This window comes from Sphaerodactylus townsendi, linkage group LG03 (genome assembly GCF_021028975.2).
Source record: "Sphaerodactylus townsendi isolate TG3544 linkage group LG03, MPM_Stown_v2.3, whole genome shotgun sequence".
Taxonomy (NCBI): Eukaryota; Metazoa; Chordata; class Lepidosauria; order Squamata; family Sphaerodactylidae; genus Sphaerodactylus; species Sphaerodactylus townsendi.
The window spans coordinates 66,310,125-66,325,458 of NC_059427.1; the positions used below are offsets into that span (position 1 = coordinate 66,310,125).

The 15,334-nt window shown below is 41.9% G+C and overlaps 1 protein-coding gene across 1 annotated transcript in view; it reads left to right on the forward strand.

Moving 5' to 3' along the window:
• The window catches only part of DNAH1 (dynein axonemal heavy chain 1), a 181,904-nt gene that overhangs the window by 147,763 nt on the left and 18,807 nt on the right, over positions 1-15,334 (forward strand). The window contains 9 exon segments of the mRNA XM_048487348.1: positions 5,745-5,936; positions 7,238-7,405; positions 7,586-7,777; positions 8,293-8,424; positions 10,000-10,125; positions 11,256-11,375; positions 12,621-12,770; positions 13,944-14,104; positions 14,702-14,927. Of these exon segments, the coding sequence (XP_048343305.1) occupies positions 5,745-5,936; positions 7,238-7,405; positions 7,586-7,777; positions 8,293-8,424; positions 10,000-10,125; positions 11,256-11,375; positions 12,621-12,770; positions 13,944-14,104; positions 14,702-14,927 (1,467 nt within the window).

Consider the following 15,334-nt stretch of genomic DNA (forward strand, 5'->3'; position numbering starts at 1 on the left):
CAGTTTCATACAGGGTTTGTCACTCCAGAGACAGCCAATTTAAAAAAAAAACCCTTTCTATCATCCTGAAATGATTGCTGTTGGAAGGGGAATATAGGGAGAAGCAAGAAAACCCAAAGAAAGCTTAATGCACAGTGAAGAGAGAGAGAGAGAAAGTTACACTTTAATAGTATTCAGAAACTGGTTTGAAAATACAAAATCAAGTCACAGCTTGGCTGTAAGCAGAGCAAAGCAGGTATTTCTGTGACAAGAATAATACGTGTTTCTGACTCTCATAGTTTAGTTCATGTGGGGAAAATATGGCAGGTCTACTCTTCCCCATCTATTTTATTTATTTTATTTGGTTTATATACTTCCCTGCCCTATACAGGCTTGGGTCAATTTCCAAAATTTCCTCAATAGCCATGTCTTTTTCTCTATGTCCCCACACAGCCTCTGCACTCAGCAGAGGCCAATTTGCTGGTGGTCCCTGGGCCCTCTTTGATGCGGCTGGCCTCCACCTGGACCAGAGCCTTCAGCGCCTTGGCCCCAGCCTGGTGGAACACTCTGCCTCCAACCATCCGGGTCCTGCAGGACCTTGGGCAGTTCCACAGGGCCTGTAAAACAGAGCTGTTCCACCTTGCCTTTAGGGGAGACAGCCGCTGATGTGTTTGTGCCATTCCCTATACTAAAGTTGAATGGGGCTGCTCCCAGGAAGTAGAGTTTGCCATCTGATTTGTTTTTAGGTTTTTAGGTTTATGTTTGTTTTAAAGTTTTATGATGTTTTATTTGTTTGTACATCGCCCAAAGCCCTTCGTGGGCGTGTGGGATGGACGGATAAAATGTACAATTCCAATTTAACTTAAGATTAAATTAAATTAAAACTCATAACAGTTTTAAACTGAATCCAACCATTTCATTTCAAGATGGCACTTGAAAGTAAGGAAAACTGAAGGAAGAGGGGAAAGGGAAGAGAAGGGGAGGGGAAGAAATGAAAGGGAAAAGGGAAAGGGAAAGAGAAAAGGGAAAGAAGAAGAGAAGGAGCTAAGCAGGGTTGGAAGGAAGATCCCCAAGGAAGACTAAGGTTGCTATTCAGAGGAAGACAATGGCAAAACAAAAACAAGAAACCTTTGTTCATCTCTTGCCTGAAATGCTTCAGGGACAGAACTGCCACAAGTCAGTTGTGCCTTGATGGCATGTTTTTCTTCTTTGTGTGGAAACTGGCAGTTAAAGCTCTTGGTTTCATGGAATAAATAAGGTCAGTTTCTAAATTAAGCCTCTATTAAAGAAACAGAATGTTTTCCCCCCAAGCCTGTTCAAAATGTTACTCTTATTCCACAGTTATGTACCAAATACTGAAAGCAAATGACTTACCTTTTTTCCTTTGCTGGCCTTCAAAGTCTTATTTGCCCATTGCAAGCAAGCCCAACTTCCTTTAATGTCTGCAGAGACCATGACTAGTGCTCTCTGATTGCACATGTAAGCGAATTCCATGCGGCCCAGTTCTTGCAGGTAGTTGCCTAGGTGGCTGTCATTCAGATTCTCCATTTGGTCAGGTACTGCTCGTGTGAACACTCTTCGGCCACTATGCTGAACAGCCAGTGACTCACTACTGAAGTTCTCCAGCTTGAGATGGTCTATGTCTTCTAGAAGAGCTTTCAGGTCATGTTCTAACTTACCTTGACTGATCAGCTTCCCCTGGTAGGTAACTTGGCCCTTGAGTGCTCCAGTGGTCATTTCATGGTTTTCAGAATCTTTATCATGAGGTACATCTTTGTTTCCTTGCAGCACTTTCTGAACTAGTCCTGCTGTAGTTTGTTTTCCCAGCAGTTCCTGATAGCTTTTGTGCCCCTTGTCTCCTGGCATGGTTTTATCAGCCTCGATATCAGTGATTGGATCTGGCAGGAACTTTGGGATAAATCTGAATAAAGCCTTAGTGAACTTTTCTTCTGCCTCTAGGTAATGTCCTAAATCTGCCTTTGCCTGTGATGCTTGCAGGGGCTTATGTCCAGGTTCCCTGTACCATTGCCCCAGTTCTTTTGCTACCTTGCCAGTCTGGGTGAGAATATCATTGGTTTGAAAGTTTGCTAGCTGCAGCTCCATGTGTGCCTTGTTCAGCTCCTTGCTTGCTTTCTCTTTCTTCTCTGCCAGATGGCACAGCTCCTGCTTCAAGCTTGCTGTACGAATCTGGAGCTTGTTGTGCCTCTTTATCTGATGGGCATGTTGCTTCCTTAACATCCTCATCTCTTGCTCCATGGTCTCAAGGGAGAGGACTTCATTCTCCTGCAGAACGTGCTTTAGCAGAGAGGACTGGTGGCAGGTCTTCAGCACTTGAGCCAGTGCTTCATCCTCCAAAACAGCCTTCTCAGAAATTAACAGTTTCTCATAGGCCTCCACTTCAGCAGGGTTCAACACATTGTCCTCCCCCACTGTGTTGCAGAACCACTCAAGAAATTGCTCCGCCTGAGGGTAGTCAAATAGCCAGTCAAAGTCCTTCTCGTGGAGACCCTTTGCCATGGGGTAGATCATTTTTAGGGTTTCCACAAACTCTGCTCCTCTGTCAACAATATCCAGTAAGAAAGCCCTGGAGCGCCTCCTGGTGTCCATGTTTTGGTTGTTCTTAACCTGAGGAAAAGCAGACATGTTTTGTTTATTATATGCAGGGATTTGTGCTTGTTGCTCCTTCATAGTATTGCTATGCACACCCTGGACTTTTTGTCTGATTAAGAACTCTTTCTCTAGAGTCCCAACTTTTACATTTTAAACACTTAAAAAGCAGTTTGCAGGTTTTGACTGTGAGTAAGAAGGGCTGAGCAGGATTTTTAGGGCTCCATGTTTATTCCATCCCATTGACACTATACTGTTGTCTTTTGTTTCTGTGTCACACCCCTCTCTGACTCTTAGATTTTACCTCCCTTCTGTTCCACACATGTTACCCTAAATTTCAAAGTTATATCAGAATCTAGATTACAGAATCAGAATATAGTGTGCTAGATCAGTTTAAAAAATGTATGCATTTGCATATTTAATTGTGAATTATTGACAAGTTGTATATTTTGAATATAGTGGTGAATCACAAGAAACAGCAGTTACTCATTGGCCATTCTATTTTAAAACTTACCTCTGCAACCTCGAGTCTCATCTCTTATTTTATATAACAGTAACTATGAGGTGTTGATATAAAGGTGCTGTTCAGCTGCTTACGGTCACATGAAAAGTTAGGTAGAAATGTATTAAATGCATGCAGTGCAAACATTATATTATTACAATGCCTTTCATCTGCCCTTACTATTTCTTTTTTATGTACAGATTTAGCTTGGTATTCATGGGAAATAACAAAGAGTAAAACAAGAATGTAGTACATAATACATAAAGCAAGAATATAGCACATAATTTAATAATAAAGAGTAAAGCAAGAATATAATACATAATACATAAAGCAAGAATATAGTACATGATTTTAGGTCTCTAAGACTCATTGTATGATTCATCTCTTAAGAGAAGTAAATAGTCAGTGTCCCCATCTCCTTTCTCTGAATATTCACCTATTGATTAGAAAACATTGAAATACATCAAATTTTCTTTCCATCATATGGCTTTATTAAGGCTAGACTTCTGTCCACACTTACCTGGAATTAAACTTCACTGAACAGAGTGGGGGTTCCAAGTAAATATGTATAAGATGAGCCTGTAAAAACACTACAATAGTCACGGGTAAACTCAGACAGTGACTGACACCAAGTGATAACTTCAAAACTGCTCCCATTCATACCTGCAAACGTGGCTCAAAACAGACAAGATCCTACAAGATTCATGACTGAACCTTGTCAACTACCTGAAGCTTTATTACAACTGTATCATTTTTTCCTTTAATGCTCTGATGACTGATGCAAGCTTAGTGAATCCATGAGGAAACAGAAGAGTTAAAGCCTTCCCCCCCCCCCTCCATATTCCCAATCAATCTAAATCAGTATCACCTGTGAGTGTAATGTACCTTCATTGACTGATAGCAGCCTGTGATATCATTCACGTCTAGTTTGGCCCATTGCCATGTAGTTTTCAGGCAGCAAGTGAAAGGTTTTATGAAGGAGAAGGTTTCTGTTCCTTTCATTGTAGCTGCAGCTTTTTATACAAGGTGGAGCAGAGTGGGGAATCCTCTTTTCTGGATAACTATTAAAGGTAAACTTCATCCTCCTTTGCTTCTTGTCACATTCTGCAACGTGTAAGTTAAATCAGTTCCAACAGACAATATTTCAGACCTCAAGAATCAGCCACATTCAACATCAGAATATGTACAATGTAGTTTCAGAGAGGTGACATCTTTTATCATTAAATGTTTTGTGACATAGACTTTCCTTGTAAATAGTATATTGCTTGATTTCAATCTCTTTTCTTCTCACTTAGGCCCCTTTTCATCTACAGAGGACATACCTTCATTGTCTAAAAAGTTACAGTCTTGCTTATGTTTATTGACAGTCCAGAAAAGGACCCAATAACTAGCAGTTCTATGGAAGTAATTGCTATTGTGGAATAAGGAATGAGTGGGCTAGGATGAAAATTAACTGGGGGGAAGGAGTATTAAAGACAAGGACATCTTATTCTGAGAGATACTTAGCAAGTCTCTCGGGATGTAAAGTAGAATAAGAGAACTCAGTGTCTCTTGTCCCTGTTTCAGACCCCAACATAAATTAATTTTTACTTCAGGTATACCTTGCCCTTCTCACCAATATGCACCCAAAGCAGCACATGATGTAGGTTAGACTGAGAGTGTTTGTGGTCCAATATTTCCTAGCAAGCTTCCAAGGCAGACTGAGGATTCAAACTGGGTCTCTCAGATCTTAATCTAACACTCTAATCACTACACCATTCTGACTCTCATTTATAGTCAGAAATCAAACAACACATCTTAAATGTTAGTATCTTCCTGTAAAGGTAAAGGTAGTCTGCCATACCATCCCCAGGTCATTACTGATCAATGGTGTGATGTCACATCTTGATGCTTACTAGGCATACTATGTTTATGCAGTGGTTTGCAAATGCCTTCCCCAGTTGTCTACACTTTATTCCCAACATGATGTGTATACCTTTTACCAACCTCAGAATGGAAGGCTGAGTCCACCTGGAGCTTGCTACCTGAAACCAACTTCTGTCAGGACTGAACTCAGGTCGCGAGCAGAGCTTTGACTGCAGTACTGCAGCTTAACACTCTGTACCATGGGGCTTTTATCTTCCTATGCAAACGCTGACATTCACAGCACTGAATTATTTTGAATTACTTTGAATTGGCCCACCTGTGTATATCACATGGTTATTATAAGGATAAAATGGAAGAGAGAGGGAACCCATCGGCACCTTAGAGGAAGAATGAGATAAAATCATGATCTATTACGATTTCATTGGAGTTATTTCTGGGTGGCTAGTGTAAGTAAAGTTCGGTAGACTTAGAAGGGTGTAACACTGCAAGTTTAGCATTATAGCCATTGCAGTTTGATTGCAAGGAGTACATATCTGTTATGAATTTATTTAATCTTTATGTTTTAGGAGGGGACCTTTAAGTATTTCATATTTCAGGTTAGATAGTATGTCTAATACATCAGAACAAATAATGAGAGAGTATTCAAGAACACAGTTGCACATTGTATTAAAGATCAGATAAACTCTTCTTTTGTTTCTTAACAGTGAACAATAGTTGGGAGTGCTCTGCGTCAGGTAGTGCTCTATTCTGAACCATTACAGATCCATTCCTTTCTCATTGCCTCAACTAGGTGCGAGCAATGCAGCGTCCTCCACTGGGAGTGAAACTGGTGATTGAAGCTGTCTGCATTATGAAGGCCGTCAAGCCCAAGAAAGTGGCAGGAGAGAAGCCAGGCTCTAAGATAGATGACTACTGGGAGCCCGGCAAAGGTCTTCTTCAGGACCCAGGGAAATTTCTTGAAAGCCTTTTTAAATATGATAAAGTAAGTAATCAATATGGTTGTGCTCATGTATACTCTCGCATACACACAAATGTTTTGAACAATAAGTAGTAGTAGGGCTGTCAGTACCCTGACCTGGATAACCCAGGCTAACCTGAGCTCCTCAGATCTCAGAAACTAAATAGGATCGACCCTGGCAAGTATTAGGATGGGAGACCTCCAAAGAAAACCAGTGTCATTATTACAGAGGCAGGAAATGTCTTTTGCCTTGAAAACCTTACAAGGTCACCCTAAATTAACTGTGACTTAGCAGTAAGGAGAAAAAAGGTTTCCACCTGTTCCTGTGTTTATCTTCATGGAGTTAAAAGCTTTTCATCTCAATTTTGTAACAGAAAAACCTGTTGGGGGAAGCATTCCCCATCTATGAATTTAAGTATCTGTAGACAGGGTGAATAGTTGGGAATTAAATATATAGATATTCACGGCGGGGGGTGGGGGGGGTGGGTAGTACTTCTATCACTATTTTATGCCCCAAATGGGCTGTGGAATGAAAGAAAGGAAGTGATGCTACACCCTGTTTAGGGATACGATGGGGTGTTTTCTTGTTTGCCTTGATATTGACTAGACAACTTGGTCAACCCAGCTCATGGCTCTTGCCTGAATAGTATATAAAAGTGGGTGATGGCTTGTTTTCCATCTGCGGGAGGAGACAGCTGAAGTTGCTTTTGTTTTTATGTCTGATATGAGGAAAGATAGGAGAGTCACAAGAAGTTCAGTGTGCTTTGACTTTCTTATCAAACTTTTATTGCTTTTTGGCTGTAAAGCTGCCATCTTTAAGGAATGAACACTGTTTGAGCCCACTACCAACATACTTTTTGCCATAAGGCAGGGCTGCCTCAGGGCTGACTCCCCTGAACTTTCACCAAAGTAAACAGCAGGTCTACCGGGGACAATACCATACAAAGAAATCAAAAAGTGGAACCTAGGCAACCCAAAACAATCTACTGGGTGCATAAATATACAACTTTTCAATCCAAAAATTTAAAGCATCCTCAAAATATTTATATGCAAGTAGGCTCATACAAATATTATAAAGAATGTAAATCAGTCCATGCAAAACAATGAACAAATTTTCTTGCTTATTTTGTGGGATAATATCTACTTCTTTAGTTTATGCAGTCTGCTTGCTAATGGAACATGGTACACCTTCCATACAGATTAACACGTTATAAGCATTAAATAGTGATTCCTGAATCTTCTTTTAAGGTGTCCATCAAATGTGATTGCCTTTCAACCATTGAGGCTCTCAGCAATTCATTTTCTTTTTTTAATTGTCTTTCCAGGATAACATTGCAGATACAGTAATCAAATCAATCCAGCCTTATATCGATAGTGAAGAATTTCTGCCATCAGCCATAGCCAAAGTATCCAAAGCCTGCACGTCTATCTGCCAGTGGGTTCGGGCCATGCATAAGTATCACTTTGTGGCCAAAGCCGTGGAGCCAAAGCGAGTAAGGACTGCAGCTGAGCTTCTTAAAACTTATTCAGTATAATCTTTGTAATTAAAAGAGCCCCCTCTCAATTCTGTAGGGGTCTCCTAAGGAAAAGCAGCTGTAATTAAAAGCTGCTTGCACCATTTGGGGCTCACAAAGTGCACCATTTGGGGCTCACAACAATTGCTTTTTCCATAGCAAGCCCTTCGGGAAGCAGAAGAAGATCTACAGGCTACCCAGAAGGTCCTGGATGAGGCCAAGGAACGCTTAAGAGAAGTGGAGGACGGCATTGCCCATTTGCAGGCCAAATACAGAGGCACCTTAGCCACAAAAGAAGAGCTGGAAATGAAGTGTGAACAGTGTGAGCAGAGGCTGGGCCGGGCTGACAAGGTAAGGGACTGAGCCAAGTTGCCGCATTCCAGTAGGCATGACTGCAAAAACTGAAGCATCTTGGGCTCTGGAGTTGTGAGCAGCAAGACAGCCATAGTTTTTCCTGGACTTCTCCTTCTCCAGTGTCTTCTCACGCTTTCTCCTTGCACATATTTTGGGGCAAAATAGAATCATTTTTACCTCAGCAGATAGGAATAGTGGATGGATGAAAAAATGGAAGTAGGCCACATTAGAAAAGCAATGGCAGCATCTGCACAGCTATAAATGTAATAGGTACAATCCACAGGTTATAAACCTGTATGCATTATCTCTTTCCACAAAGATTTGCCTTGCCCTAGCTTAGGGCAGGCTTGTGATATTAACCTCAGTTGGAAAGAAGACCTGCAGTTGCATTTTCCATCTCTCAGTTGCTGTTTTCAGGATCGAGATCCCTCTTGCTGTCTGTCTGTGACATTTTGTGCAGATGTTTGGTGAACAGGAGGAAGAAACTAAATTTATGCATGTCTTTTCTCCAGCTAATTAATGGCCTAGCTGATGAAAGGGTGCGTTGGCAGGAAACAGTCCAGAATCTGGATTATATGATCAACAACATTTCTGGAGATGTTCTGGTTTCAGCTGGCTTTATAGCATACCTGGGAGCTTTCACAGTGAGCAAAAGAAATGCTTTATTTTCTTAAAATGGTTGAATTTTTCTCTCCACTTGCCTGTCTCACAACTGCCTGTTGTCTGTATCTGAGGTAGGCTGGGAAACACAACTGAATCAAATGTTTTCTGTTTTCTAATTGTGCATCTATTTAATGTACAGTGTGACCCTGAGAGGACCTGCACAAGGTCCTTCCTGTTCTTCTTAACAACTGAGAATGAATGGGTGCTGCAGCGAAATCCCACTGGTAGCCACTTCCTGGTCCAGGAGCTCTCCTTCTTAGCAGTCACTGAACCTTAATCATCTTCCAAAGGCTCTAAGCTTTTCTATTTTTAAGAGTTGGGATGTTTTGTAATAATTATCTGCTAAAGTTTAGCTTTTAGACAGTAGATATTTACCCTGAGCCTTTTTGAACAAATAAAGATTAGGCAAATTCCAGCACAATTGGGGGGGGGGGGGGGGGGGGTTTAAAATGCTGTGGAGGCAACATGATCCTGGTGTACCATAAATGCAACTTGCGCCATTGTGGGGGCATTTACAACAGTAATGTGGCACAAATGCCAATCCTGGGGAGTTACGTGGGAGCCCGACTCAGGGCGCTGGCACAGCCATTGTGATGGCAAACCTCCAGCAAAGGGGCTTACACTGGCACCAAAGAGGGCATTCCTAGGGTTGGGGCTGCTGTGGGTTCCCTGAGCCCTTCTGAGTCAGGAACACCCGCTTTTCCTGGCTCAAAGATGCACCAGCAAAACCCCTGGTGAAGTCCGTAGGGCTGCATGAGTAGTCTGCGAAAATGGCCCCCCATTGGTGCAGCCCCTCCATGGCCACAGTCAGCTCTGGAAGCTGACCAGGTGGCTGGCCAATAGGGTGGTGGTTGAAGCCAGTCCACCTCCTGAGTAACAGCCAATAGCAGGGCTCCTCCCACTACATTAACACCTTTCCAGACTTGTATATCTCCCATCAGTTAAGGTGCAAGGCCTGGGATGCTGTCTGACAGCTACCAGACATGCAGACTTAGTATGACCATGGGACACCCTTGGTGGTGGGTGGGGCAGGACTTGGAGCTAACACTTTGCACATTGGGCTTGTTCCTAACACAGTAAACTGGCACTTTGCACTGCAGTGCTGACCCCATGCACAGCGACCTTCCCAGGAGAGTATACATTCCCTGTATGGTCAAGCCCTCCATCCAAATTTACTTTGTAAGTTGTGTGGCTGAGCAGCTGGGAAACAGTTGCCAGAAAGCTAACAGACTGATTAGAGAACATTTCCACAGGGGAGCTCCCTTCATTGCAATTTACAGTTTATGTTACACGCACTCAGAGATACTGGCAGTCCAATATCAGATTCAAAATAATTTTGAAGATTACAGTTGTCTGTGCAACTGGTATAGAAGAAGGCCTTAGGCCTACTTGTTAAATCTTTATACATTACACATTGAAGCAGCAACTCGTGATTTGGATTTTTACCCCAACTGTTGAATGTGTGTTTTTGAAATGTTGTTACTGACCACTGAGGAAGGCCACAAGGGCTAAAATGCATAAATTTCATATGAATGCTTCATGATTTTCCTTGATAGGGTCAATACCGTATATCACTTTTTGAGGAATGGATAAATAAGTTAAAGGTTCATCAAGTTCCACACACCAAAGAACCAAACCTGATAGCCACACTTGGAGATCCAGTGAAAATCCGTTCATGGCAGGTACGGTGATGGTGTCTGGGGGTGTGCATGGGGCATACTGAATGATTTTTATGTTACTTATATATATATTCCAAAAAGCTATGGCTGTAAAAAGACTATTAAAGATCCCAGTGTTTCTCTGGGAAAGGGCGGGGGGGGGGGGGGCACTTTAAGAACATAAGAACGAGCCTGCTGGATCAGACCAGAGTCCATCTAGTCCAGCACTTTGCTACTCGCAGTGGCCCACCAGGTGCCTATGGGAGCTCACATGCAGGAGGTGAAAGCAATGGCCTGCTGCTGCTGCTGCTGCTCCTGAGCACCTGGTCTGCTAAGGCATTTGCAATCTCAGATCAAGGAGGATCAAAATTGGTAGCCATAGATTGACTTCTCCATAAATCTGTCCAAGCCCCTTTTAAAGCTATCTAGGTTAGTGGCCATCACCACCTCCTGTGGCAGCATATTCCAAACACCAATCACGCGTTGCGTGAAGAAATGTTTCCTTTTATTAGTCCTAATTCTTTCCCCCAGCATTTTCAACGTATGTCCCCTGGTTTTAGCATTTTATTTTATTTACAGTACTTTACAGTAGCACCTATGCAAGGAGAGGCAGAAGCAGGACTTGGGAGGGAGACATGAGCTGGCAGACTGGACAGAATGCGAGAAGATAGTCTTTCAAGTGTCCTGATCCCAAACCATTTAGGGCTTTGAATTATTCCCAGAAACAAATGACAACCAGGACAGATTTCTATATCGAACAAACTGTTTGCTAAATTTTGCACAGGAAAGAATTCAACATTGCTAGAATCTGTTTATATTGAAGCTAAATTTATCTCCCAGCAGCAGAGGCTTAATGCTGGCTGAGGCAGTTCCTGCAGAAGGTGCAGATGCAGCCAAGTATAATTTCAGTCAGTCAAGGGCTGGTATTTTTAAATCCTAGATAGCTACTTGTTCTCCCCATGACTATCTGAAGCAATATAAATTATGCAAAAGAAGGTAATAGATACATATTTGCTTGAATTTCACAATATGTACAGGGTACAGAATTTTGCATTTCTTGAAAGGAGAATATGGGTTATCTTGGATCATTTTTGCTTGAGGCAGAATACATGGAACCTTGCATTGTCTGTTAAATCTTTTGTTTGCTTCTGCAGATTTCTGGTCTACCCAATGATAACTTGTCTGTAGAGAATGGAATGATAACTCAGTTCTCACGACGCTGGACTCTTTTCATAGACCCCCAGGGACAAGCCAACAAGTGGATTAAAAACTTAGTAAGGATTTCTACTTTTGGGAGATCATTGATCAGTTTCACCAGTACCCAGGGAATGTTTCTGTCTGTGATATGAGTGTAACTACATAGATTTGTTATCTGTATCTCTGAAATTTCCAAGTATGCAAACCGTAAGTACAGCTGTTTGTTCTGAATCTGAATCTCTGATCAGCTCTGTTCGTTACCTGAATCTCTGACTGGCTAGATTTTATAGTTCACTTTTGATTTTCTGTTGCTCTTCTGCATGCAAAAGGTTCTTGTTTTGAAGTAGACGAATAAGATTATTCTTTCGAAGGCATTTGGGGAAAGTTTTCATGTTGCGAGTATTAAGAACATGAGAAGAGCCCGGCTGGATCAAGCCAGCATCCTGTTTCAAACAGCAGCCAACAAGTTCATCTTCGTGGCTTCTGTGCAGGCGTGTGACAGAGGTGGGAGAGGATCATCCCCTCAGTTCACTCTTTACTGCTGTGGAAAGAAGATATTTCCTGAAGCTTTCTTTAACCGTGTGTTCCTCACAGAATTTCAAAATGGCCTTTTTCAGAAAAATGGAAGGAGTGGAGAATGAACATAAGCACATAACTTGTGCTTATTCTTTTTAGAGGAAGGCTGCAATGCTGCAGCTTGTGGGTTGTGCTGCCAATTTACTCCTAAAGTCCATCACAAAAGGGCCTATCACTGCAGCAGTTCTTCATATCTTCTAGAAAGCTTTGGCTACTTCATCTTTGCAGCTGGCCTGCACCTGGACAGTTCCATGTGTACCTGTCCTGGAGGACTAACAAACAGGACATAGATGGTATAATCATCCCTGATGTTTCCTCCTACCACTATGTTTCAGACATTTACTGCTTCTGAACATGAAGGCTTCCTTGACTTGCCAGCATGGCCAATTCCATGCTGGCATGGGCTGATGGGAATTGTAGTCCATGAACCTCTGGAGAGCCGCAGGTTGCAGACCCCTGCTCTAGCGACCCCTTTGCTTGCCATGAAAGAGTGTAATTGTTATCTTTGTTCCTTATTGAATTGGTTCCTTAAAAGTTCAGATTGGCCCAGGTCTGGGTGAACTTCACCATGTGACATCTGCTTTGTTCAATTTATCAGCAATGTATATATATTTGTGCACTTTTCCTTTTCATGTACCTGTGAATCTGTTTTCTGTCTCTTCTCCCTTTCCGCATTCACTCAAAGGTGTGTGGGGGGGGGGGGGGCAGTCATCACCTGGGCTGACAACTGCCTTGTTGTTTTTCAGGAGAGAGATAATGGACTAGACACATCCAAGCTCAGTGATCGGGATTTTCTGCGCAGCTTGGAGAATGCCATTCGCTTTGGAAAGCCTTTCCTCCTTGAGAATGTAGCGGAAGAATTAGATCCAGCTCTTGAGCCAGTCCTATTGAAACAGGTGCATTATTTTGTGTGTGTGTGTGTGTGTGTGTGTGTGTGTGAGAGAGAGAGAGAGAGAGAGAGAGAGAGAGAGAGAGAGAGAGATTTTAACAGGCACTGGAATGAAAGAGGCATGGTTAACATTGAAATTAGGGTGGAACTGTACATTCTTCCTCAGCAGCCTTTATCAGGGCTGGGAAGGATGCTGTCCGTATTGAACTTTGAGAGGCAGGAAGATTCCAGCACCTACTTTTCTCCTATCTATCCCAGTTTGTTAATTAATTAGGTGTAGCTGCTGAGCCAAGTTGTCTATGAACTGGCTACTCTCAGTTTGACTTTAAAGCCAGAGGTAATTCTTAGGGATATGAGTCAAACCATCCAGTTAGGGGTGGGATTAGCCAATGGAACAGAAGTTCTTCAGAAATCTGGCCATGGAACTCCTTGCTATCCATCTCACTATCCATTTACTCCATTCAAAATGAATTTTGATTTGGCTTATTAGGTTTACTACCTTTATGTTGTCATAGATCAGGGGTAGGGAACCTGCTGCTCTCCAAATGTTCAGGAACTACAATTCCCATCAGCCTCTGTCAGCATGGCCAATTGGCCATGCTGGTAGGGGCTGATGGGAATTGTAGTTCCTGAACATCTGGAGAGCCGCAGGTTCCCTACCCCTGTCATAGATGAAAAACATCATGGGAAGCCAGCACAGGATTGCTGAAATGGATTCTTAAGGTGGCAAATGCACATGGTATAAAGCTTGGAATGGCCAGATGTACAAGTCTTTGGCATGACCCAAAGGGCAAGAATTAAAGGGATATCTGGCCCGTTGGTTCACATCCATAGCTCCTGAATGAACCAGCCCACTAGACCAGAATCTGCCTATGATGCGGCTTTCTCTATTTTTATTTTTTATTTACCTGAACTGTACTTTGTTTGTTTAAATTGTTTCTTTTAAATATCCTCAGTTACATTTCTAAGCTGTTTTGATACCCTATCATGAAGAACATTGGGGTAATATATTGCCTAAAAATAATAGAATAATTTATTGGGCAGAGTTGGCTGTGAAAAATCATGGTCTAAATATCTTTACCGGTTAATGCTGACAGATTATACATGTCCAGTACAGAATTTATCTCTTCTTGTTGCAAAGAATGTCATGCTTTTTTGTTTTGTTTTTCTTGATATAAAGACTTACAAACAGCAGGGCAGCACAGTATTGAAACTGGGAGACACGGTGATTCCATATCATGAAGATTTCAAGATGTATATCACCACCAACCTACCAAATCCCCACTACACACCAGAGTTATCCACCAAGCTTACACTAATAAACTTCACCCTTTCTCCCAGGTAACCATTGTTTTACATCTTTTTGCCAGTACCCCATTGTATACATTGGCATCCACTGTCAAATTGTGGAATTGTTCTGAATAATGAAAGTATTAATTCAAAAATATTGACCAATAATTAACTTACATTTTTTATTCTTGATTTCCTCTCTTCTCCAGTTAGTGTTCTGATGCCATGTGAAGGCTTAAAGTAGATTGTCCTCCTTTTTCTTATTGGTACTGATGCTGTCCCCATCCATAATTCCAAGTTGGCGCTGCGGTTATTTATTTTTATTTCTTTGATTTCTAATCCTTTCTTGAACAAAGTCAGCATCAGGGCAGCTGGCAGTCATCAAATTACATAACCATATGTTAATAAATATCAAACATAATTAAAACACAGTAACAATTAAAATCCTAATCTAACAGATGGTGCCAAGATGGTGGTCCCCTTTATCCTATGGTTGGATCAAACAAAGGATCCAGCCACATAACAGGGGCATAGACCTTAGTTGCATTTGGATTGGACTGTGACATTGGCTGACCTTTCAATCTGTAAATGGGAAACTCTGAAACCTGAGGAATAATATGTGAGATTTATTTTCTTTTTTAAAAATAGTGGTTTGGAGGACCAGTTACTGGGCCAAGTGGTGGCAGAAGAGCGCCCTGACTTAGAAGAGGCAAAGAACCAGCTGATTGTCAGTAACGCCAAAATGCGGCAGGAGCTGAAAGAGATAGAAGATCAGATCCTGTACCGTCTAAGTTCATCTGAAGGGAATCCTGTTGATGATTTAGAGCTCATCAAAGTGTTGGAGGCATCTAAGCTAAAGGCTGGGGAAATTCAGGTTGGTGTATGCTTTGTAATCCACCATGAGTAGGTCTCTAGCATATATTTGTAAATAGCAACTATGGGGGTAACTGGTTTGGATAAGCCCATGGCGGGAGTAGGGCCGTGTTCTTTATAGATCTCCTGATAAAGCAGTGTGTGAAATGCATAGGGTGCCTTGAATAGATTATGATTTTTTTTTCAATCCCACTGTACCATTCTTTTGTCTTCTCTACAGCGATGTGTCCCCCACTCTAGCTTTCAGTTGAAACCTACAGGTTGTCTACTTGTTTTTCCCCACTGAAAGACTTTGAGGTTGGGAAAATGAAATCGGGTATTAATACCTCCCTTTCACCATACTGTAGTAGCAGTTAGGGTCTAGGGCAAGGGAGGATTGCTGCTACTAAACAATTACACCTATGCTAG